The following is a 25,078-nucleotide window of genomic DNA, read 5'->3' as shown; positions in this document are numbered from 1 at the left end:
TCTGTTCATCACTGAAGTATCTGGAAGTCTCACAGCCCAAAGCAAGCCCTGTGAGTGTGTTCTGTAGTGTAGGGGCCTTGCAGTAGACCTTCAAGAAACTGCTCTCTCTTGAGATACTTCTGCAGTGTTAATAGCAGAGGGAGCTGCAGATCAGTGGGAAGAAGTCTTTCAGGTTGCCCCAAATCCTCGTAGGGTACAGTGCTCTGTGAGTACAAGGTAAGGGAGCCCTCACAGCCAGGAGCCAGCTTGGCCTCAGCCAGCCTGCGGGTGGATGTGGTACATTCAGTCCTTTCTTGTCCTGATGTGACTCACGTGCAGGAGTGAATCTGGACCACTGTTTTGTTTGGTACACACTCTAAATGCTGTATGTGTTTTTTTCTTCCTATTATAGTCTCTGTACAACAGGAGTGGTCCGGTTACATATCAACAACTGGCTGGAAGTGAGCTTCTGCCTGCCTCATAAAATCCATTATGTTGCAACAAATTTTATTCCCCCAGAAGCGATTGAGAGAAGCCTGAAATCTATCAGGTAAGAGCAAGTCCTTCAGAATGTCCATTTCAATCTGTTGACTCAGGACTGATTTTACTTTTACAGGGGAGAGATCCCGGGCCCCATGATATCTTATTTCTTGCTCTCCGTTTACAGCTTCGTACCTGCAAAAGTAACCAGCTCCTGCTTTTTTCTTTCCTCTTCTATTTCATTCTATATTTCAGTAATGCAAATGAGCTCTTTTCTGTCTAATTCTCTAGGATTAATTGTGTGCCAACACGGAGCCATCATTTTTTTCTACAGTCACTGGAGCGTCCAGTTATCATACGGCCCTCTCTCCCCTCTTAATGGGGAACATCTTATCTTGTAACATAAAAATAGGCTTACTCTAAATCTGCTTACAGCAAAAGGATGTTAAGAGGTTCGTTTTGCCAGTAGATTGATGGGGTATCCCAGCCTGGGAATAGATAAACCTTCAGGAGAAGTTGCAGTTTACTGTACAAATGTATTCCTTTTTTATTTTTTCCTGCAGGCCTTACCATGCCTTATTACTTCTAAATGATGAGAAGTCATTGCTTAATGAGCTCCCCTTGGACTGCTCTCCTGCCCTGGTGAGAGTAATTAAAACTACCTCTGCTGTGAAGAATCTGCAGCAGCTGGCTCAGGATGCTGACTTAGCATTGCTGCAGGTATGGGGATCTGTAAGCAGTAGTTGAAATTCTTTTAATTCATGAGGCATTTTCTTTCTATGTGCCACTGTGCTTCTGTGGTGTATGAGATGCCAGTTCTTTCCATGTGAACAGAACTCTTGAGCCTTAGAGTGTGGGAGAGACAGAGATCAGTGGTGCAGTAACTGTGCATCCATGTCTGAATCATTAATTGCTGTGGGGTGGTAGGGCAGCCTGGAGTTCCCTAACCCACACCATTGCTCAGAGCAAGTCCACGAAAGCAGGCTGCACATTTGTCTGAATTCTGAATGGTTCCAGTGATGGAGATCCCATACCCTCTCTGGGCCCTGGTCCAGCATTTCACCAGCATCTGAGTGAAAAACTGTTCTTCATACCCAATGGGATATGGTGCTTGTGTTGGGTACTGCAGCGGGGAGAGCTATTCAGCCTTGCTAAGGGCTGGTTCAGACCCAGGGACGTGTCTTGTGCTCAGCATGACAAGGGAGAGCGTGGCTTGTTGTCTCAGGTGCTCCGGGTCAGAGTCCATGCCCCTTCTTGTCCTGTTTTGTGTTAAGATGTGCAGGTCTCCTGGCAGTGGTTGTGGTGTTACTTGGCATTCTGCAGCTGTGGGATGAACTCTGGAAATTCCCTGCTTGTCTGCGGTTCTGTTCTCCACAAAAAAGCAAAGTTAAATGCATCTAATGATATGGGCTGGATTTTATGTCTCCTAGATGCTACTTATGTGGCTCTTCCAGAGCCTGTAACAACCACTGACCTTTTTAAACATATTAAAATGCTTTGTGTAACCCATTACTGAAATACCTCCAAGCAGTAAAAAGACCATTTTGTTTCCTTTATGTTTGTGTCATAGTGGAGGCCGGTTCGTTTTATTTTTCATGCATAACTTTAAGTGCATTTTGTACATAAACAGAAATAGGTTGTTGGTGCATGAAATGCGACTAAACGCCTGTTAATACAGTTTGAAGGAGTTCCTTTGAGACAGGAAATGCTAAGTTGCTTAGAAATGCGATGCAAACCTCTGGAGATTAATAACCTTGTCAGATGCTTTTTGAAGTGCCATGTGTTGTATTAAACCCCAAACGCACTCTGAAGGCAGAGTGAGAGGACGGAATGTTTCGCTCTCATTTCAGTTCCAACAAGACTTTGCAGTCATCTGACGTGATTTTTCTGTCACTGTATGTAACTGTTGCCCAGAGCCTGAGTTTTGCTTTTTTGCTCTCCTAATTTTTCCCTGTTCCCTCGATGCAGGTTTTCCAGCTTGCTGCACATCTTGTTTACTGGGGAAAAGCAATTATAATTTATCCGCTGTGTGAGAACAATGTCTACATGCTTTCACCAAATGCCAGTGTCTGTCTGTAAGTAGAAGGAAGATGAATGGTTGTATTAAGAAAGAGGTGACAAGTACAGAGACCTTTTCCTTCCCTCTTACTGGTTGCTGTATGGGACATCTCTTGGTATAGCAATTTGTTGCAGTTGTGCAGAGCACAAATCATTCCATGTGCTTGAAACTGCAAAGCCATGTAAGGGTTTGGTGCAGGGAGCAATATCAGAGCAGATCAATATGCTTCTGCAGCAACGTGGGCCTGGAAACACTATTTACACTGTGATGCTCCTTCTTGGACTTCTGGGATCATTTATCACTGAGCGTCCATTTCAGAAGAGGTAACATGAACCTGAAGTGATAGGGAAGGACTTAGAAAGCTTGATTCAGTTAAATTAGTGAATATTTCACAGGACTTCTGGGTATCTGACACACAGCATTGCCTGAAATCTATCAGATAAGTCAGGGTGGTGTTGCCATCACTATTGCATTGGTTCACGTGATGGCATTTCATACTCCTATGCTTTTTAGTAGGCAGAAAGTAATGCAGTTAGGCTGCGGAAAGGCAGTGGCAATGCCAAAGAAGGTGTGGAAGCTGCAGTGGGTACTTGTACTTTGCTGAAGACTGACAGCCCTTTCGGTGTTGGATACTGAGATGTTTATAGAGTTTCTGTTGGAACTCTGCTGTAGGAAAATAGTTTTAGGTCAAAACTTATGGGATGGAGGTATAAAAATAGGTCTGAAAGAGACCTGGAGGTCACTCAGGAACAGCTGCGCCTCTGTCATAAATGGCAATGCTGTTCTTGAAGACAGTTTTCCTAATATTTAACTTGCCTCTCCCACACTTGTAATCAGCAGTACTGCTTTTCTTCTGCTCAGGCAGGGAGAGCAGTCCCATCTGCAGCTGTGTGTTGTGTATTTGAAGATGTGCTTACATGCTGCCCATCCCCGCTTGTCTCCCAGCCACACAGTCCCCTCTCCTTTGATCACAGGCAGCCTGGGTTTACTTATTCTGTCACTTTTATTTGTCTCTTTTGGATTCCCTCAACACCTTGAATGATACAGTGAAGCTGAATGCAGTGCCAGCCAGGGTGAAAATACGTACACTGCTTGGTTACTTAAAGCAAGAAGCAACATGCCATAAATTACCCTTAATGTGTTTCTAGATGTTTCATTTGGGAATTCCCACTTCTGCAATGCTTAAGTGGGTAAATATTACACTGACCGGCAATATAAAACTGACTGATTTCTGCTCTGCCTCTCTTTTGCAGTTACTCTCCACTGGCAGATGCATTTTCCTGTCAGTTCCGGGGCCACAATCTGCCGTCAATGCTCTCCAAGTTCTCCCTCCCAGTGTCACTCTCAGAGTTCAAGAACCCCCTTGTGCCGCCCGTGCAGGAGGTGAGATGGGGGAGCATGCGGGAGTTGTTTGGGCACTGGGTCATTGCCCTGCCAATGAGGACGAGGACTGGGTTTGCTTCTGGTGTACCTGGTCAGGAACTTGCTCTTGTAGAGTTCACCTCTTGATATGTTTCCAGACGTAATTTGTTGTTTCATATCCATGTACCAAAAGGCTGTGGAGACTGTCAAAGTGAAGCTGTGTGGATGATCTGTATTAAGAAAGCACATTCCTGAAAGAAAAATCAAGGCTACTTCTTTTCTTTGAGTGATGCAGCAGGGGCTGTTGTAGTCTGCCACCATTTGTCGGGCAGAAGCTCACAGATTGTGGTTTGCAGCCTTTCTGGGAACCAGTGAAATGTAAGAAAGGACTAAGGAATGTAACGAACATAACACCTCCTGACACTGCTGTGTTCCCAGGTGAAGAAAGTGAGACCCCTGAGCACAGCTCACTGTGGCAAAGGGAGCCTGGCAGATTTCACTGGGGTGCCTCCAAGCGCTGCTAGCCTTTGTGCTTTGATGACTTGCTGTGTTTATATGAAATTAGTCACAATTCAGACACCTAGAAGATTAGCATCAATTAAGCGCACAGACACAATTATGAGAGAAGAATTTGTTGTAATTACAGGCTGGCAGAGATTAGGATCAGAGATAATTATTTATGAAGCTTCTAATCCCAGTAGTATGTACTGGTCAGCTGCCATCTTTGGAGGTGGGGGAGAGCAGCGCCTGCTGTTCTGGCAGCATTTTGCTGTATTACATATGAACCTGTGTCTGGAAAATGGGAGCATTAATTCTATTGTAGCTGCAGTAGCTTTGGGAGGCGTTCTTACTCTCAGTAGCCCATTTAAGATTAATGACTTGCTCTAGTATTTCTCCATCAATACTTCTGGTTGTTCTGATATCTTCACTTTGTTTAAAACACTTAACGAATGTCTGCCACATACTGCTGCAGTCATGGGGAAAGCCCTGAAACAGCCGTGTGTGCCGATGTTTGCCGGAGCTGTTGGAGTGCCAAAATGGGTCATTTGGAGCGTGTGTCCTCAGTCTGGTGCTCACCTGTCTGATGGGGATCTAAAGTTCAACAGCACAAGAGGTTTTCCTCAGCCCTGTGGTGTGAGCCCACATACTGAGGATGAGGATGGTGCTGAGAAAAGGGGAGGTGATTCTCTGTGCTTGCAGAACACTTGGAGCTGCTGTGGCATGACATGGAGACCATCATATGCCTTGGGCTGCTGTGAGACATGGTTAGCTTCTTTCCCATGAAGGCAAGCAAGCCAGTTCTTGGGGGAGTACGGTCTGGAAAGGGCTTTTAGATGGTTTTGTTTCTTCATTCATGTAGAAAAAGTACTTTCCTCTGCTTTGATTTACCTATGCAGTATTGTTTTATTAGGAACCAGCCTTTTAAAAGAGATGAATCTAATCCCTGTCCAGGAGTGGTCAGGCTCCAATTGTAGTTAACTGTAATTAACAGAGATCTAGTCGATAGAGTGATTAATCTGATCTAATGTGGGCGTTTGGGGTTTTTTTCTGCTATGCAGCAATAAAATATGCTGCACTCTGAGCTGTAAATACTGTCAAATTATGTTTGCTTTGCCTTTGAAAAAATGAACAAAGTTTGGACCTTTCACTGTAATTTTATTCTCTGTACATAGGAGTGGATTTTTGTTGTTGTTGTTTTCTTTTGTCCTTTCCTTTTAAAAAGCTTTGAAGAATTTCACTGGTGGCCATATCTCGTGCCATTCATCGTGCTGAGTGCTGCCTGTAGTTCTGAAGGTCAGTGCAGTGGGAAGGGCTGTACTGTCTGCAGAAGCTGTTGAGGTCTCATGGCACCCATCCCATTGGATTGGATTGTTGGCTTTAGCATGGGATTGGCTTCCTTCCTTCTGGCATGCCCTTCTGGATGAGCATCTGTCTGTCAGGCAGGGGACGTGTCCAGGCAGAGGTATCCATCAGCACTGCCTGTGCTCTCAGCCATGTCCTGTGCACAAGACAGAAGCTTACATGGAGCCCGTCTTCTTGACCTCTTTTCTTGCCTGGGATGACAAACTGTACATTGCAGTTGATCCCTGCAGTGGTTTTATGTCTGTTATCTGTCATCTCGTGCTCGTATTTGCGAAGTTGTTGGTCTTTGTGCAGTACGGCACTGAGCCCGTGACTGCAGCTCAGCTGCTCTAATGAAACCTTGGTGCTGCTGAGAGGGGGTGGCTGCCCTCTTTTCCCTTTCCACTCTCAGTATGTGCACACGCCTTCCTCCTTTCCCTCTTTCCTTTGTGCTGGAGCTCTGGCTCCTGTCCAGCTCAACTCTATTCATATAACTCATTTCAGCCACGCTGGTTCTCTGCCATGTTAGCAGGTGGAATTCTCTCAGGGGAGGATCAGCAGCTCCAGGGCTGGTGCTGCACGAGGGAGGCACTTCTGCAGCTGGGGATGTGAGTGAGGAAAGCAGAAGTGATGTCCCTTTTTTCCCAGTGCTGAGTTCTCTGTTAGCAACCCTGAGAAGTGTCACCTGCATTTCCAGCAGTCCCCTCCACCTGGGACTGTGTCCTGTACAGCAGCCCATGTAGCTCATGCTGCTGGTACTGGATCTCATGAGCTGATGTGGCTGGGGAAAACTCATGTTCCCTTGCAGTGTTTTTTACTGGAATAAAGAAAAACATGGCATGTCCTCTCTCCTGACCCCAGTAAGAGAAGGCTTGAGGTTACATACAGAAGCAGAGGGTCTCAGCGAGCAGCTTAGTATTTCATCTGGAAACTTCTGGCACTCACCTTCCAGTTTAGGGTCATTCTGTTTTCTCCTGCCTTAGAACGAGGTGATTTCTAAAGACTATGACAAGCTCTGCTGCTGAGAATCTGCCCCTCCAATTTGCACAGAATTGCTTGCAGAATTACCAGCTTCTTGTTCCCTTCCTTGCTGATAAGCTCCGATTACTTTTATCATGGTAGCAGCATTAGCTAAAAGAAGCAGGGAGCTCTGAGCTTTGAGCTTAGGTCCATTTTCAGCTTATCTAAGACTACAGATTTCACTGAGGGTATAATTCAAATTCCCTTTTCAAAAATGGATTTGAATATAGTCTGAATCAGGCTGTACATTTGTAGATGCTCTTTCTCAAAAGAGGTGGGTGATAAGGAAACACTGCGTGGACAAATTGCATACAAAATAAAGGGCTCGGTTTTTAGGAAGAATACGTGTGCCTGTGCAGAGAGAACCCCCTCCATGGCAGCCTGGCCACGTGCCTTTTAGGGGGATATTCTTGCAGAGTGTGGCAGAGCAGCAGTGGTCGTGTCACTGTATGCAGATCAGAGTGCAGCAGTCACTGCTTAATTGTCACCACAATTCAAGGGGCATCGCTGAAGTGAACTGTGGGGAGTGTGTGTGTGACTGTGCAGGCACTCACAACAGCTGGTGCTGTACCATTAGATGCAGCAGGGATCCTTCCACCCCTCAGGTAGGAATGTACTCGTGTAAACTGGACATCCCATTTGTCCCTGCATCCTTCTTCGCTGCAGCAGCTCGCTGTCGTAGTGCATGTGGTTATTGGAGCTAACTCACTCCATGGGGCTGGGGTAACTGTGGCCAAAAAACAGGTGAGAAAGTAAAACGTTTGCCAGTGAACACAAAACAAATGCTTTTGCACCTTTGATTTCGTAAGTCTGGCCACAGTGCTGGAGTAAGGCTGCAGCAGATGAGGCCTTTGCTGTGCATGGAAAACGTGCTGTGCTTTGTGTTGCAGCACAGTGGAAAACAGTGTATGTCAGAGGATGGGAGTGGGAGGAGAGCTGCATGCAGATGCTGAGTGGATGTCTGGAAGGCGTTAAGAGTCACAGGAGCTTTTGCTGGCAGAAGTATGAAGGAAGATTCAGGGCTGTGCATAAAAACAGGGTTTATGGTGTGGCAAGTTAGAAAAAAAATAGGGTGTTCTAAACATAAATAGAGAGGACAGTTCAGCTGATTTGGTGGAATTCAGAGCTGTCACATACTGACACCAGGCCGAGATCAGAGTGATTCCATGGTGCCTTCCCTCTTCCCTTTCCTGAACGTGTTGCCAGTCCCCATTTTCTGGGCATTTTCTTTAGCTTTTTAGGCCTGGGAAAGAAACAGCTTTAAAGAGTCTTTGTAAGAAGTGCATTTTATTTAACACATACTGAACAGCTTTACAAAAGCTCCCCTTGATTCCGAGAGGGACAAGAACAACAAGTGCTGGATCCTGCCCCTGCAGGACCTGGGGGTCTCCCTGCCCAGATGGGCTGACATAAGAGTGTTCATCTTCCCTGCTTTGGTCAGTAAGCACAAAGCAGTGTATTGTTGGCAGTGCCCTGCATTGTGTGGTGCTGACAGCATGTGCTGCTGTGCCATGGTGGGGGTGAGGAGTGGGCGGGCTGATCCATGCCAGTGGGAACAGACCCATTGCTCCCAGATGGGAACCCCTCAGCCCAGACTGGAGAGAGGCAGCACAGGGAGAGAGAAGGGTGTGGATGAAATTGAGGGTTGAGGGTTGGATTAAACAATGAAATCAGTCTCCTTTTGTATTTGTGGTGATGTATTGGCCTCATAGGGCTGTGGCTTCCTTCAGTGCTGATGTCTCAGTGGGGTGGTAGTGGGGTGGAGCGTGCCCTACCCTGCAAAGTTACTCTCAGCTCTTCTTGGCTTCAGGAAAGAGAACAGCAAGTTGAGTGGACTAAGCCCAAGTGTGGAGATAAGCCAGCAGACAGCAGTGCGGGTGCTATGGGGAGGCCTGCCCTCCTACACACCTGTCTGAGAGGTCCATCAAAGCTCAAGAGGAGCAGATGGAGAATGGATGTAAATTCTGTGTCTGTGTCCAGAAGAACAGGCAGCAGAGTGTGTTAGCAAAGCCCTTCCTAGATCTCATCTGTGAACACGCTTGCTGCTTTTGGTAAGAAGTGTTTGAACCTGGAAAAGGCACTTTACCCTCTGGGTGAAAAATTAGGGTGTTGGAAAAGCACTCAGAGCTGTAGTGAGGAAGAGTGGCTGGTTTTGTGATTCACAAAGTCACCCGAGTGATGGCAATCCGGCAGCTTCTGTACATACGGCAGCATCTCTCCTGCCGTCTCCTTGAACCGCTGTGATTTGTCCCATGAAGTGTCAGACCCTTTTCGATCCGTTGTGACACCAGCTGATGGGATGCCACCGTGTGCCAGCAGATTTACATGAAACCTATGGGACATCTTTCCTTGCATCCATCTGGAAGGTTTGGAGCAGTCGGCCTCGTCTTTCCTCCGGGCTGATTTCAGATGTTAGCAGAACGATACGCAAACTCCTTGTTATCTCGTGCCAACTTTCCTCTTCTGTACATTTTCTTTTAAACATAGAAGATGAATTATGCCTTTTCTGGAAATGAAGTGTTTGAAGGCGATCCCAGAGAATATGTTTTAAGATTAAAGTCCGTTCAGCCTCAAAAAGTAGTAATCCCTGGGAAGGGGGGTGTGGGTTTATCTGCAGGCAGGAGATGCTGCCTTTGTGATTGGATGGCAAAGGAGGAATTGAAAATTGAATGACTTATGGAAAAAGGAAAATGATGTGGGCTGATGAACTTCAGTTTGGGGCTTTTATTGAGATTTGGCTGCTCTCCTGATGATGAATGCAGCGGAGCTATGGCTTCCTTCTCAGCCTGAGCTCATTCTGCGTGTCTGTCACCAAAACAGTGCTGGTTGCTATGAAATCCCCAAACAGCTTTTGTCAGTGAATCAGTGTTTTCAGAGCTGTTAGCTACGGGAAGGGTTGCCTGTACTGAAATGAAAAGGCTTTTTGTGCGGAAATTCAGACACGATAATGGCTTTCAAATGCTCCTCTGAAACTCCTGAATGGAGGCCATGCCAAGAACCTACAGATGCCTCTCCTTCATCCCACCCCGTGCAGTTGTTCGGCAATACAGAGGTGTTCTGCATGTTGGTTTAACACAAGGATCATCCCTGGGCACTCTCACTTTTGCCCATCCACACCATGGAAAGTGAGGTGCCTTTGGCCTGCCCTCATATTGCAGAGAGGTGGTGATCAAATGGGTGACAGTATGCCGGCTCTGTCCTGCCTCCCTGCCTTCTCTCTGGCTTCCTAGGAGAGCCTGGGCTTTAATGTGACTGCTTTGGGTCAACCCTGTGGGGATTTCTGTCTGTCATGGACCCCCAAACTGACCCCAGCCCCTTGGCTATTGGGGTGTTGTCACCTTATTGTGATGGGAAGCGCAGGCTAATGGTTCAGAGAACATGTGAAGCTGTTCTGTGTCTTGGAAAGCGTTTCTCTTTGTGATTTCTTAGGCTTTGAGCATTGCTTTTTCTCCGCTATTTCATTTCACAGCACTTAATACCTCATTTCTCACTCTGCAGACTCAGCTCATTCAAATGGTGATATGGATGCTCCAACACCGGCTCCTCATCCAGCTCCACACCTACGTCTGTCTGATGGTGCCCCCAAATGAGGAGGAGTTCCGTGCCCAGGATGAAGACATGCCCTTCACTGCCAGAGTTGGAGGCCGAAGTTTAAGCACCCCCAATGCTCTTAGCTTTGGTTCTCCAAGTACGAGCCATCTTTACTCTGCTGTTCAGACTGCAGCCCACTTCTGGCCCTCCTCTTAGCGGTGCTGAGGGTGACAGGTCTTAGCAGTAAGATAACTGGTCTTTGCTGGGGTGCTTACTAGCGAATACCAGCCCTTCTTCAGCGCAGAGCTGGGATTTCTGGATGTCTTAAGTGCTTCAAGTAGTGCTTCGTAATTTGCTAAGATCTCATTTGGTCATGTCAAAAATGTTAGTATTTATTAGAGGCACTTCAGTGCGTTTCTGCCAGGGAACTTCCTCCTTCCTTGATGTACTAAAGAGTAACCGCAGTGGGCCTCAGCCTGCGCTGCTGTTGCTGCATGGATTCTGGTTAGCAGGAGAGGAATAGCACTGTGAGAATTATTAGCAGTATTTGTTTCTGTCCTAAGGAAACTCAGGGCTCTCAGTCTCACAAATGGCTGATTTCTCTTTCCCTGGGCTCCTCAATCTCCTCGGTGCCGTTCATCAGACTGATTCCAGGAAAGCACATTTTCAAGAGGGCAGATCCTGAGGTGTGCCTGCCCATGCTGCTATGAGCACTGTTCTCAGAATGCCAGACAGCACCGAGGTTGGACAGTGGGAGAGATTCTCTGTGCAACCTGCAGCTTTACGCAGCTGATGAATTAGGGCAGAACTCTTGGAACACGAGTCTGATAAATCTGTGATCTGCTTGTTTTGGCTCGCTCACAAGAGGATATTGCTTCTTGGCCTTGCTTTCTGCATGCTTCCATCTTCCGTGTTGTTAGGCTTTTTGTGTTACCACTTCGTGGTGTTCCAGCAGAGCTGGCTGGGAATTTTCTTTTCAGATACTTTATGGACTGTTTATAGTCTCCAGAAGTAGAGTTTTCCACATAAATTGATGGTGTTGTTGAAACGCTTTACTTTCCCATTGAGAAAACCCCTCCGTTGTCATATCATAAACTGCAGTTACACATAACGTTTCCAGACCCACTTTCTTTGTTCTACAAATCTGAGGGGACTGTTTGGAAGGACTGCATGGATATGGCCTGAAATGTTAATCTTGACTTCATTATGCTGAGCAACATCGAAATTCTGTGTCTCTTTTCTTCCGCTGATAGCTAGCAGTGATGACATGACTCTGACAAGTCCCAGCATGGATAATTCCAGCACTGAGTTGATACCTGGCGGGGACTCACCCCTGAATAAAAGGATGACAGAGAATCTCCTGGCAAGCTTGTTGGAACACGAGAGGGAAGCGATCCTCAATGTCCCCGCTGCCCAAAATCCAGAAGATCTTCGCATGTTTGCAAGGTAGGAAACAGGGAGTGCAGAGCCTGACCTTCCTTCCCTATCCTTGCTGCTTTATGGACAGGTAGGTGTGGGCTCTTAGCAGATATCATTAGCTTGGGGTTTTGGAAGACAAATGATTTTGATTTTGTTTCATGTACCTATTTCATATGCACACAGCACTTCTCAACTAAAACGAACACATGTGTCACAAGAACACTCGTTAACAGAGCTCTGGGTGGTGAAGGAGCATCAGGACGTGTGGTTGGACAACAAGGCCTTCACGTTTTGCCTTCCAGTTTTGCTGTGTTCACACATGGTAGACAGAACTGTCTAGCTTGAGAGCAGAATTCTAAGCATCCAAAGCAAAGCCCTGGTCATGCTGGTGTTGTCATTTAGTGTCTGTTAGTATTTCCAAGACAGCTGTTACTTATTTTAAGGTTTGTAAACTACGTACAAATAGCAGACAAAGGAAGAAAGCATCAGAGGTAACTCGGCCTCAGCTCAGTTCAGGTATTTGTGCAGAGCTCTGCGGTGCTGCTGGGTAGGCGACTCCTCCACCTTCTGTAAGTTATTTGGAGGATATTCTCTGCTCGAGTGGCAACACTTGGACCACTTGAGGACTTTGAAATGTTTGTTCTTCATTAGGGGAGAAGTGGTTACAAAACCTGTGACAAAGAGAAAGGAAAACAGAATCATAACTGGTGCTATTTTAAATGAACTCTGTGGGGACACCAGGCTGGTTTAATGGCAACGCAGATTGTTAATTATCCTGGAGAGAGGAAAGGATCTCATGATTGCTTCCCTGTCACCTCTTCATCTGGGTGAAACAGCAGCGTGAAACCTTTTGAATTGCAGATGCCAAAAATGACTTCAGTTTCTTCAGCAAATTGGCTCAATAAGCAGGCAGCTGCCATAATGATGTTTGCTTTGCAGATTGCCCATGCACCGGGTTCTTTAGCAGAGCCATCCTGGGCATCTGCAGCCTGATTTTGCATTCCGCTGTAGATTGAACTGATGACTGTACCTCACTCTTAAGTCAACAGTGAGGAAGAGAGAAGGTAGAATAAACAAAGCAGCCCTGCGGGTAGGATGCTAAGTGTAAAAATAGAAATGCTAATGCAAGATGCTCTGGGTTACTTGTGACTTTATGAGGCAGTGTAACTTGACGGGCCCGTGTGTGCTTTCTCTCATGTTGTGCTGTGAACCATCTGAGGTGAGTGGCTGGGTAAACCTGTGGCTCTTAATGAGAGTGTAAATAATTGCAGAGATGCTGCTGCAGTGAATGAGCTGATCCTCCTCATTACCCCAGCAAAGGTTACTGCATCAGCTCTGCTTTCTGCTTCATCTTCAGGAGCAGCACCTAATGAGAGCTGTGTTACAGCAAATAGCTGTGCTGGATCAGCTGCCTCCCGGAACAAATTCCTGCTATAAATGCATAGTTAGTGCACTAAATATACTGTAACTGACCTTCCAAGTATAGTTCTGTGTGCACAAAGGGATGGTCTATTTTCAGCATGGCAGTAAAGTTCAGCCTGATACATTTTTGCGTGCCTGTGCCTCTGAACTCCTGGTATTCATTAAACAGATGGCACAGAAGGGACTTGTGTCTGTCCATTGCTATGCACAGCAGTGTTTGCAAGCAGAAACCTTAAGGGGGAAATGAGGAATATGGGAGCTTGGCTCCAGCATTGGCTGCATTAACCCTCACAACACTGAAGCAGAATTCAAAGCCAAGTTGTTGCCATTGCTGCTGCTGGAGGAGGAAGGCACGTCCTTCCAGAACCAGCTTGAGAAAGCCACAGGTTCTTTTTGAACCAGATCTTCAGTTATGTGCACAAAGTGTTCCTCACTGCACGTCAACCAGTGCTTTTGTAGACAGGTTGAAGCCTCACTCATGGCTTCTCTCCCAAGGCACGGGCACAGAGCCACTCTGAGGGTTTTCTTTATTGCTCTTAGCTTGGGTACTTCAGGATATGAGAGTTTGCTGGGTAATGGTCCCTGTGCTGCTTTTCCAGGGCAACCGTGTGTGTGTGAGGCACACCTGAGCTAAGAGCAGATTTCATTCATTTCACTTGCCATGTAAATAAGGGACAGGACCCGAACGCCTCCTGGTTTGTGTCCATTTGGAGAGGAGCTCGAGGGTGACAGTATCAGTTGTTGCTGCATGCATTTGCTTTTAGCCCACGCCTTCCTTGCTCTCCTTCCTGCAGGCTGCTTCACTACTTCCGAGGCCGACACCATTTGGAGGAGATCATGTACAACGAGAACATGCGGCGCTCGCAGCTGCTGATGCTGTTCGACAAGTTCCGCAGCGTGTTGGTGGTGACCAGCCACGAGGACCCGGTCATCTCAGTTTTTCAGTCCCTCTTAAAATGACTGCTGGTGGAAACCTGCCGCGTACGTGATGTCCTACAGGATGCCTAAGAAGTAAGGGATGAACCCAGTTCCTTCTCAGCACACGGCGTACATCAGCCTGTCTGCTGCTGTGCCTCCATCTCACCCCTTCTCCATGTGTGACAGCTCAGTTCTGTGTGAGGGGCTGTGTGCCTGCTGCAGGGCAGCGCGCTCCTTTCCAGTCTGGATTCGTGCCATGCCACACTCACAGCACAGGAGCTGCTGTCCCACAGACCTTCCCTGGTGTAACTCTTTCACTGGGGCTCTTGGGACAGGTGAGAGCGGTCCGTGACTTTTACTGGAGTGTTACTGAGTGCGGGTGGATGCTTTGCACCAGAGATGCTTTCCCTGCTTTCCACCACCACTTGGCAGCAGGCACCGCTCGCGAGCAGCCTGACCCCACTGCTTGTCCTCTGCTTAAGGGCAGAGTGAAGTTGGCCTGGATTTAGGGGAGCAATCCTGGCTACTGAGGAATTAATTCTGTCTGATCGCTGTCATCTGGAAGCAGTGGGGGCATAAATAGGACTGCAAAGTATCACAAGTAAACAGTTTCGTGAATGAAAACGATTTGCTCGCCTTGTTACAGCTTTCCTCTCCCCAGAACCCTTATTACAGAGTGTCTGTGGGGGCATTGCTGTCGGCAGGCAGCCCATTTGTTGGCCGATTTGCAGGTCTGTTTTTAATTGTGGTGGGAGGAATTTGCTTGGCTCTGAGGACTGAACCTGGCTGGCTGTGCTGCAGGTGCAGCCTTGTTTCAGTTCCCCAAAGCTGCAGACTAATGGCAGTCATGCTCATCCCTCTGAGGCCTGTTTTGTTGCTGTGCCCCCCCCACTATGGCTGTAGGGAAGCAGAGTAGGGAGCTGGCCTGCATTAAAGCTGCCTGGATGAAAAACAAGGTACAGGGATGCAATTAGCTCCACCTCTTGATGTGGGCCAGCAGTCTTCATGCAGCTGTGCCAAGGCTACAAGAAGAGGCAGTAGCATGGACAGCTGCCACTCTTTTTGGCTGCATCATGAACTTAAGCCAGCTATGATGGTGCAGCAGGGCTGGGCTCACACTGCCTGGCCAAAGCAGCTGCTCTGGCAATTGCTGCTCTGTTCAGGAAGGAAAAACCAAGCGAGAGCCCAGGGTGTCCGTGCAGCTCTGTACCCGAGGAGGGTGGGGAGATCTTTGCTTCCATGGTGGTGGCTTCCAGGGCTGTGTGAAGACAGTCAGGTTTCTCATTCAGACTTTCCTTATTCCACACACACACAAGATGGAGCTTTTCCCCAGAGCTGCAGGACCGTGAGGGGATTCACCTGCCCACACGACTTGGGGCGAAAATGTGAGCATTGTGCAACTTACCTGCAGCCAGCAAGGAGCAGCACAGGGCCTGCAGTGCACTGGAATCCGATGGCAGCTACTTCAGCACAGTCCCTTCTGTGAGCCTTCCCTGCAGCTGCAAGCAGGGATGTTACAGAACAGAAGCAATGTCTGAGCTGAAATCAGCACAACGCCGCTGAAGGGCCACCCAGTCCCCAGCAGCTACATCTGAAGGTGAGTTAATGAGCCAAACGTGGCAAGGTCTGTTCAGAGGGGGGGGATCGAAGGGTTTGAAAACCTCCACTTGGAGAAGCACGCAGCTAACCTGTGGCAGGCAGGCTCCTAACACTGGTGGCCATTGTAACCTGGGATCCAAGTCACTGTTTGGCCCAGCTGCAGGGTTTGGTGCCACACATGCAAGGCGAACTGCCAGCATGGCTGCAATTCTATGGATTCTCCCCTGAATCCGACTTTTTCCCTCCCCCTGTACTTCATGGCAGGTTGCAGCTCTGCAGAAAGAGCTGTGAGGAAGAGATCTCAGCACTGGTTCTTTCTCTGTGTTCAGGCTCCCACACTTGTAAGCTTTGAACTGGTCTCAAAAGCAGCTGGAAAAATAAACAAAGCAAGAAAAGCCCCACTGGATTTTATAGAATGGTGTTGGTTGGACGGGGTCTCTAGAGGCCTTCTGTCCAAATTCTGCTCAGAGAAAATGTGTTACATCAGGTCACTCAGGAGCTCGTCTGGTGGAGGTCTGATTGCTCCCAGTTCCAGCATTTGACCACCCTCATGGTGAAACTGTTTTCCATACAGCTAATGAGAATTTCCTGTTTTCTAGCTTGTGCCCATTACATCTCATCCTGTCCTTGTGTACCTCTGACAAACTCTGGCTCTGCCTTCTCTGCACCCTCCCACCAGGCAGCTGTAGTCAGCAGCAGGATTCTTCTTTCTCCTCCTCATCTCCAGACTGATCAAACCCAGCTCTCATGCTTTCTGTCAGCCCTACTGCCACCCACTCTTGTGGCTTTCCACTGAAGAAGCCAAGTGTGCTGGCCTCACCCGGGGCCAACAGAAAGAAGAGCAGCACAGCAGGTCAAAGCAGTGAGCTTTCACTAGTCATCCGCCTTACCAGAGCCTGGGTCCATTCACAAGGGAGAAAGTAGCTTTTAGTGCTCAAATCCAGCTCATTTCTGGCTGGGAGATTCATGCCGGTCTGTCCCATGAATAACATTCCACCTTGCTGTGATAAAGTATGTTTATTGTTAAAAACCTCCAAGCTGCTCTTCCTGCTGCCCCAACGTGGCTTGAGGCTCTCCTAGAGAGCACAGCTCAAGTCCTGGTTGGTGGCACACCTGCAGGATTCATCAGCTGCAAGAGATGGGTTCCATTGCTGCCATCTCTCGCTCCATTTTCTTGTCTACAACACTCACAAATTTGTTTCCCCTTAAATAAAACCTGAGAGGTTTCTGTGACCATTCTCCTCTGTTCCCAATACCAATCCTGGCTGTGGCTACCACGTCCTGCTCCCCAGGCAGCTCCTGTCCAGGTACCATCCAGATGGCTGCATCTTGAGTCAGGTCCCTTTGGTCAAAAGCCTTATCGATCCCAAATGCTTGGCAGAGCTTGGAAGGCCCATTACACAGCTGCCAGTCCTTCAGTGGCTTTGCAGGTCCTTTCCTCGATGTGCTGCGCAGCTCCCTCATCACATCTAAACCCTGGAGAGGCTCCAGAGATCGGAGTAAGACTGCAGCCCCGTCCCCTGTGCAGAAGAAGAGCCAGGCGTTAGTACAGGTTGGTTTGGAAGGAACATCTCAGCAGAAGCGCTTCAGTTCCATTCAGCCCCTGACAGAGCAGGGAGCTGCCTGCAGTGTTCAGCCACAGGGCCTGTGCTTCCCTCAGGCTGCTGACCTGAGGTCAGTGCGCTCCTTTCCCTGTGCTGAATGTCCAGCATCCCACAGCTCTGTGTCCTTGGTTCATCTGCCCTCACCCAGCCCTACTTCCAGATGTTCCTAGGCCAAGCTGCAGCTCCAAGGCTTGCCAGAGGGCAGGAGGCTTTTTTTTAATGTCACTGCAGTGTTCAGGAATAAACACACATATGGTTCAGTTTTGGCATAACTATCCAAAGCTGCTCCCAAACCCAGTGGATTTATAATAAACTCTGATGATAAGGTCTCCAGTCAGCAAAGGAGAGGAGAAAAAAGTCCAGATGCTGCCAAAGGAACGAGGCAGAGCTGGGCTGGAGGAAGGCTGCTGGTGTGTAGCTGCAGGCTGGGGAGCAGATGGGCTGGAGGAAGGAGCCCTGGGTGGAAGCAGTTCTGATCCAAGTGCCAGGCTGAGGTGTAGGTGTGACAAACACGGCCTTGGGTGATACAGAGGAGCGAGGTCAGCGTCCTCGTGCCAGGGAAGCTCTTGTGAGGTGGGTGCTGGGGTAACACAGCCCTGGGAGCATCACTTCAGCAGATACAGCCCCATCCATAACACAAAGCAAAGCAAACTTATTTTCTACTCCAGTGTGATTCATCATCCTGCCAGGAAGGAGCCTTAGGAACCTCTGGCTCCCCACAGCCACGGGGACCGGCTGTTCCCACTCATTTTAGTGAGGTTGAAGCAAAGATGCAGCTCTGAGCAGAGAAAATCCCCTGCAAGGAGGATTTCCAGCCTGAGCGGGACAGAAATACTTCTCCAGTATTTTCCATCAGAGAGCAGGGAAGGTCGTCTTCTGACCCTGAGTGGGTGAAGTGAGGGCCTGGCAATGCAGCCTGTGTGCTGCCCCACACAGTGCCTGTTGTGTGGGGCCGCCCACTACATTCCTCCCCTCCGCCTCAGCACGAAGATGCTGCTCTGCAAGGACTTCCTTTCTCCCTCCAGCCTCCAACATCTGGAGCCACGCTCAAGCCTGGCAAAGGCTCTTGAAGCCCAGCAGGTCCCCAGGGAGCGCAATGTCCCAAAACAGAATCCCTCTCCTGTTTTGTACAAGTGCCACAACAAGCTGCTCCCAGCTCACAAACTGACAGCTGTTGCCAAGTGTGCCCCTTGCCTTGCACTGCACAGAGCCCCCCTGCCCTCCATGAAACACTTCCAACAGCTGTCCGCAATCTGTTTGCAGGCACTCCCTTTGCTAAGGAAGGGGATGAAGCTAATCTGGCAGCCAAAAGCTGCTACAGTGATTTAGAGCTCAATGGTCATTTTAGATTTTTAAGAACATCCCCCACGTCCCAGTTCTGCTTTTCATCCATGCACACAGAAATATCCTTCACGTTGGGATGCTCTCGCTCACCAGCACCAACTGTGAGACTCTGAGGAACGCCTAATTACACTCGAGCCCTCATCCATCACAAATGCAAGTGGAAACTGCAGGCACTTGAATTCAAGTGTGTCCTTGTGAGCTGATGTGAATAAAGGCACATGCTGAGAGCAGCTGCAGCACTCCCAGACCCCCACGCAGCAGTAGCAGGGCACCTGGCATTTGTCTCTGGCTGCTCTGTGAGCATTTCCACTAGAAAGCTTTCCAACTCTTTCTTAGCACAGATGAGACTGAGAGCAAGACCGCCAGGGGAAGACAGGAGCTTAGGGATGCCACAATGAGCTACTGCCTTCTCTGCCCACTCCTCCATAGGTGGTGGATGCTTGGGACCTCCTGAGTGTGCTTGTACATCAGTTCTATTTTAACTACTAAACAGTAGCTGCATCCTTCTGGCTCACCTTCTGCCTGCCAGAGTGCTGCAGCCTTCTCTGTGCAGCCTTCTCTGTGCAGCCTGCCCAGCTCACTCCCAGGACGACCTGCCTTCAGCAGCTGCCTGACACAGACACTGCTGCTGCTGTTGGCAGGAGTGCCTGTCTTATGCCCCAGCCCAGAAACACCTCACGTTGCCCTCCCACGCCTAACAGAGCCGCTCCATGTAAGGAGTAGATCTAGAGCTAAAAGCTGGGATCTAACAACAAGAGGCCGGTTCTGTCCCAGGGCAGCCAGGAATCACAGAACGATAAGGAAGTCCCACACCCGCGCTGTGCTGCTCACTTCTCCTTCCTGGATTGACTCCAGTTCTCACTCTTGGAAACAGCTTTTGGCTGCTGGGGAGAAGAAAATTTTCTCCTCTCTCCACCCATCTGACTCACAGCTCCCAAACGCCGCCTTCAAAGTCCCGGTCTGGGATCCCCGCTGTGTGACCCCACGCCTGGGTACAGAATCACCGGGATCCCCATTTTACAAGAGATTACTTCAGGTCTGGCAGCAAAACGCTCACACTGGCAAACACCCGAGAAACAAACCACAGCAAAGTCAAGGAGAAGCTCGACCAGCACTTAGTGAGGGAAGCCCAGTGTGCCTCTCAGCTCTTGGGAAGCCTCTCTGTACTAAGATGATTCAGCTGCCAGCACCAAGATGCGCTGTGGGACTCGTGCACTGAGAGACATTGGGTATATTTTGCTGTCATTGAGGATTTCTCCACAAAGCAATGTAGAGATACAGCACATGGCTCCCAGCAGCAACAGGAAGGCTTGCTCATGTAAAATCCCCTGCGACTCAGCTTTACCTCAGTGATGTACACAAAGGTTCTCCCTTCCTCCCTTTATTATTTCCCAGTATTTCAAACACTAAGAGCCCCACTCTGAACAAAGAACCATTCTGCTTTCGTTATCTGAACAGCTTTGGCAGAGACACAGTAATGCAGTTCACACGTGTTCATCCATCAGACTCCAGACTTCCACTTCGGAAGGCAGGCTCTTCCCCCACACTATTACCTGGCACTATTTTTCTGCTTGGCTACTGTCCAAAGGCCAAAACCAGGGGGTTAATGGTCACTGTCACAGCTCCTCCTGCTGCGGAACACACAACGTGCTGTATCTTGGAAATGGTGGAAAAGAATCTTCTGAGATTTTTCTAACAAAATCAGCGTTTAAGAAACATACTGCAATTTCAAGGTATCTAATTAACCAAAGCAGCTAAAAAGCGTCTGTAGCAACTCAGATAATAATGCTCAGACATCTTAGACCTTTTTGTTTTCCTTGGCATTTAGTTTCTGGGGATAAAGGCAGGAGACTGAAGACATTCTTGTCATGACAGTGGACACCAAGGTTTAGACTCTCTCTAGACTGCAGGTTTCTTTCTACACCACCAGCCCGAAGGAACAAAGTGCACATCACATGGATAAGGCAGCAGCTCAGGCCATCCAAATTGAAGGCACTAACCTGTAAAGATTCCCTTCCACTCCTTGTTCTTTATTTCTGCATCTGAACTCACAGTTGGAACCAAAATCCCACCTGGCCGTGTAGCCAGAGATGGGCCCTGCTACAGTGTTTGAAGCTAACGCATAGACACCGAACGTCCTTTGGCCTCAACTCACCTTGGCTGGAAACGTTCACGCAGAAATAAATCCCATAGATCTGATACACGTACAGAGTTCCTGGTTTCATGAACATGGCTGCGTTCCGTTGAGTTTGCTTCCCACCTTTTGAGTGGGAAGCTTCATCTTCCCCACCCAGATAAGCTTCTGTTTCAACAATCCTCCCCCAGAGTTCCCTGCCGTCGGGAAGTTTGCGAACTAGAATCTGAAACAGAGGTCAGAGGGCATCAGTTAGCAACAGCCCCCTGGGCAAAACAACCAGAGCACAAGGCTTCCAGAAGCACAGCCATCAGCAAAAAGGGCCTTTATGGCACTGCCCACTCTTCTCTCACTCTGTGAACGCAGTCTGTAAGCTAGCATGAGCTATTCCAATCTCTACCGTCTGGACCACATCCCAGTGCAAGAAGTTTCTACCTATCATTCACCCAGCAAAACACCTGGGGTGCACAGCTGTGGCAGTATCATACAGCATAACTTCATGACCATATGTGCCACAAAGCAGCGATCTCCACAGCCCACAGAACTGCTTCTGTGGTTCTTTTCTGCATTCTCACCCCAAACCACCAGGACAGCAAGTGGTTTAAGGCAAAAAGCACCACTGATATAAAGCACCACGAATGTACATTCATTCAATCAGAAGAAATATGACAGCAGCGTTAATTAAATAACTACTGTGATTGGACAGACTCTCCCCCCCTAGAGGTGTTTCAAAAAAGGCCTGGCACATAACTGTAGAGATAACCATAACTGAAGGATCAGTGCTGCTTCTGTGTTTTCTGCACTGCAGAGAGGACCAGTGCAGGAGAGCTGGTAATTGGCCTGAGGTGGAAACAGCAGGTCTTTGTTATTGCAGTGTGCTCCTCCTTGCTGCCAGCTCCTTAAATAAAACCAAGGAGATGGGGAAAAGAAAAATAAACAGCCACAGAAAAGCTCTTGTGCCTGTGAATACTCCAAAAGCAAACCCATGTGGCCAAACTGCTCTTTCAGAAAGAAAGGCAGCAGTAGGATGGGACACTGACTGTATCTTATAGACACCAAAAAGTGATGTGCAGAGTGAGTAATGGGGGACTTCCCAAGAGAAGCCCAAGCTCTCAAAACGGATCTGAACTCTTCACTAAAGACTCAGCACTGAAAAATAACTTTGTATCATGGCTATGAAGCATAAAACTCAGTGTCCTTCCATAAGCATTAAGGTCCAAAAATAATCTGTTACAGTATATCTTATCAGCATAAAGGGGAAACTACATAAAGCAAGGAAGCTTGTTAAGAACTTAAAAGAGACAGCCAGAATTCAAAGCAGGAAAGGCAAACTTCTAGCAGGATGTCTATAAAGAGAAAATACATTTGATGCATAAGAGAGAGGTTGAGAAAGACCTAAAATAAATCCAGCATCACTATCTACGGGTAATCCCAAGTTACGTAGAACTGCAAAAATAGAAGGTAGATCAAACTTTTAGAGCATACAAGGCAGCATAAAAGAAAGTACCAAGCAGGCTGCTGAACTGCCAGATGAGAACAAAATATGTCCGTACACCGTGACAGTAGGTATCAGTCAAGAGAGGCCATGCTATCAGTATCTCGAGATAATCAAATGGAGGTAGAGGAGGAAATGCTTCTGGCTGCATAGCATTAATTTCCAGTGGGAAAAGCAGGAGCCAAAAACAAACAACAGGTACCTGAAAGGAAAATAATTGGCCTTAAACAACCTTCAAACCACAAACAGCGACGTGTATTTCAGTAAACCAGAAAAAAAGGAGAAACTCCACAAAAAATAAACCAATTCTCAAGTGCGACAGTAAATGAAACCTAAAACATTACCTTTGTGACTACATCCAAAATAGATTTAATAACTAGTCTTCAATTTAACCAGAATTTTACAAGAAAAATAATGAGAGCAGCATTCTTAAAATAGGAAAGCCCTGGAGGCAAACTGCAAAAAAAAAACCATCATCATCCCTTTACACTGAATTATGACTGTGGCGGAGCATGTACTAGCTAATGCTGCTGTTAAGTCTTACCTGTCCCAGGAAGGATTTGGCCAGGCTGATACAGGGTTGGTTGAAGAAATCTGCTCCGAGCTGGGAAGGCTGTTTTTTCTCTGTTGCAAAATATTTGCTGCTCTTTGGAGAAGAGTTCCCATCAGGAGTGCTGGTGGGGTTCTTCAAGGCATCAGAAGGAGGGCTGCTGGAGTTGCTTTGGAGGGCGCTTAACTGAGCCAACAGCTTTCTTTTTCTTGGCATAGTTCTAGGAAACGGATGCAAACATATATGGAAATATAAAGATTATTTTGAAACAATTCATTTTCACAAGCTCTTATTTTTACACATCCCTCTACAAAGGCTCTGGAAGGTATTATTGATGAGACAGACCACAGGAGCAACGGACACATCCAGCTGGACTGACGTCAGGTTAGGCAAATACTGGGCTCTACTGACATGCAAACAGAATGCTGCAGTTTGAGCTTTCATCTTTTAAAGGCTTAAGATAACAATAAACTCCGGTCCACGTAGCAGTAAAAATATGTTTGCTAACTGTTAGGTTAGGAAATTTGGAAGCAAAGGTAAAACTGTACCACCTCCTTTCTACTGAGAACTCAAACCATCCATTCAGCAGACAAAAGAGAATATGAAAACACTTCTAAAGTTGTGCTGGTTCAAAAAGTTCACAGAAGTGACATATCAATCATTTTAAATAGTGATGTAATGGGTAAGAATCCAAATCTCCATGGGACAGAGAACACCGGAGCTGGGAGATGCCTGATTTACAGTGTCAAGCTGCAGAAATGCCTGTACTAAGATCAAAGTAAGGCTTCAGCTCACCTACCAAGGAGATGAAGAACTTTGTGTTCCAAACTACAGTGTGTATTTGTGACAGCAGAAATGTTCTCAGAGGTTTGTCACCAACATGTTGGCTCCAAGAAGCTCGTGTGTCTTTTTCTGTGCTGCAGTCCTTACGCTTGTCAAACAGGCACAAAGTTATTCTATACAGCTCTTTGCAATCTCTGCTGGCTAATGGCATGATGTGGGAGCTGGGAGTGATGGATTAAGCACTGAGAATGCAACTCGATTTGGCTGCAGCTATTTTAGTGCAACATCTGCATTCTGTATTGCAATAACTCCGTGGTGTTAAGAGACGACACAGAACTGCCAACTCCATGTCAGGTTCTGCACTACAGCTTTCACTTTGTGGTAACTCTTACAAACGTCACGAGAAGCCACTTACCTCCCTCACCCAGCGCTGTTGGGTGGAAACAAACAGCACTGATAACCACGCAGACAGCTGCGTGAGCCCTCACAGCCCGGCGCGTTTGCCATTCCTGATGGCAAATCCTGCACAAAGAAGCGGCCAGGGCGGCGGCAGGAACAGCAGCACACCGCGTTCACACCGCAGGACGCGCATACGCTCCAACGCCCAGCCCACCGACACCCGTCCAGGCCCACCCAGGTTACAAGGACGAGGCTTCCCCGGGATGACCCGCACCCCGCCGGGCCAGGCCTCACTGCGGCCTGCAGGCGGCCCAGCCGCGCCGCACACGCACCTACCGGGCCGCGCCGCCGCCGCTGGGCCGGGCCGGGCGGGGCGGCCTGCATCGGGGCGGGCTGCCGAGGGGCGCCGCCTCCCGCCGCCCGAGTAGGCCGCAGCCTTCTGCGGCCTGCACATGAAGGCGGATGTGTAGCGGCTTTCATTCGGTTGTGAAGCGTTCTGTGGGATTTTGGCTCTGCTTAAACATCCCCTCTCCAACACGCTGTTCTTTCATATTCATAACGCTCAGATAAATCAAGGAGTGAATATACATTGCGATGAAGACGAATGGCCATGAGCTGACTTTACAGAGCGCTGCATTAATGGTTCCCTCAGCTTCCTGAATGAGTGCGTGGCCTGCAGAAGATTCCCAGGAGAGATAATGTAGTTATTCCCCAGTGTAGGAAGGAGGGGGTTGCTGGGTTGATTTTTACTTGGTTCACTTACAGCTGTTACTACATCCAAAGCTCTCCGTGGAACTCGCTGTGTTTGCTTTATTTTCTTCAGGCTTGTCCTGTCAGCGGTCCAAGAAAGGGAAGAAAATAGGCACACCAAGTTACGAATGTTTTAATTGGAGATCTCGACAAGCACTTTGTTCTGCTCAAATGGACGCAGATAAGCTCACAATAGTTAGGATTCCTTGGAGAAATGCTATTTTCTGGCTGCACTTTGCTTCAGTCTGAAAGCAGTTTCTTGTGTTATTAGCAAAGAAATCAGGAGATCTAAAAAAAACCCAACAAACACGTGTAAGCGGCGTTAAAGGAGTGAATTTTCCAGAAGGGCTTTGTTAGCATTTTGGACCCCCTCACTCACATGGTTAAC

At 48.0% G+C, this 25,078-nt stretch overlaps 3 protein-coding genes across 7 annotated transcripts in view; 2 read left to right on the top strand and 1 right to left on the bottom strand.

The window, feature by feature from the left end:
• Window positions 1–15,629, top strand: part of NPRL3 (NPR3 like, GATOR1 complex subunit) — a 36,090-nt gene extending 20,461 nt beyond the window's left edge. For 3 of the 4 annotated variants that reach the window (XM_072348736.1, XM_072348733.1, XM_072348735.1), the window contains 7 exons: window positions 392–529; window positions 1,023–1,179; window positions 2,428–2,534; window positions 3,772–3,901; window positions 10,241–10,430; window positions 11,527–11,719; window positions 13,909–14,652. In XM_072348736.1, coding sequence (XP_072204837.1) covers window positions 392–529; window positions 1,023–1,179; window positions 2,428–2,534; window positions 3,772–3,901; window positions 10,241–10,430; window positions 11,527–11,719; window positions 13,909–14,074 — 1,081 coding nt within the window. In that variant the 3' untranslated portion in view covers window positions 14,075–14,652. Of the gene's footprint in view, window positions 1–391; window positions 530–1,022; window positions 1,180–2,427; window positions 2,535–3,771; window positions 3,902–10,240; window positions 10,431–11,526; window positions 11,720–13,908 lie in introns of all 4 variants that reach the window. The other variant, XM_072348734.1, reaches the window with a different exon arrangement.
• The window catches only part of RHBDF1 (rhomboid 5 homolog 1), a 58,442-nt gene continuing 48,904 nt past the window's right edge, over window positions 15,541–25,078 (top strand). The window contains exon 1 of the mRNA XM_072348725.1: window positions 15,541–15,629. The gene's annotated coding sequence lies outside the window, so the exon portion shown is untranslated. The remainder of the gene's footprint in view (window positions 15,630–25,078) is intronic.
• On the bottom strand, window positions 16,022–24,343 carry MPG (N-methylpurine DNA glycosylase). Of its 2 annotated transcripts, none has more exons than XM_072348742.1 (4): window positions 23,957–24,286; window positions 22,753–22,978; window positions 20,735–20,939; window positions 16,022–17,151 (listed from the first exon to the last, which is right to left on the bottom strand). In XM_072348742.1, the coding sequence occupies exons 2-4, from the start codon at window positions 22,972–22,974 to the stop codon at window positions 16,757–16,759; spliced, it is 822 nt and encodes a 273-aa protein (XP_072204843.1). In that variant the 5' UTR covers window positions 22,975–22,978; window positions 23,957–24,286; the 3' UTR covers window positions 16,022–16,756. The 2 variants fall into 2 exon arrangements, with proteins under 2 accessions (XP_072204843.1, XP_072204844.1); XM_072348743.1 differs by having other exon boundaries at window positions 16,639–17,151; window positions 24,277–24,343.

Source organism: Excalfactoria chinensis, chromosome 14 (genome assembly GCF_039878825.1).
Source record: "Excalfactoria chinensis isolate bCotChi1 chromosome 14, bCotChi1.hap2, whole genome shotgun sequence".
Taxonomy (NCBI): domain Eukaryota; kingdom Metazoa; phylum Chordata; class Aves; order Galliformes; family Phasianidae; genus Excalfactoria; species Excalfactoria chinensis.
This window is presented reverse-complemented; position numbering and strand designations above follow the sequence as displayed.

Bases quoted from the DNA above. Each gene is read 5' to 3' on its own strand.
- MPG (XM_072348743.1), bottom strand. From the start codon at position 22,974: ATGCCAAGAAAAAGAAAGCTGTTGGCTCAGTTAAGCGCCCTCCAAAGC. The intron at 20,940-22,752 runs GTAAGACTTAAC...CCTCTGTTTCAG, and splicing joins CCAAATCCTTCCTGGGACAG to ATTCTAGTTCGCAAACTTCC. The intron at 17,152-20,734 runs GTGAGTTGAGGC...TCTTCTGCACAG, and splicing joins CGTGAACGTTTCCAGCCAAG to GGGACGGGGCTGCAGTCTTA.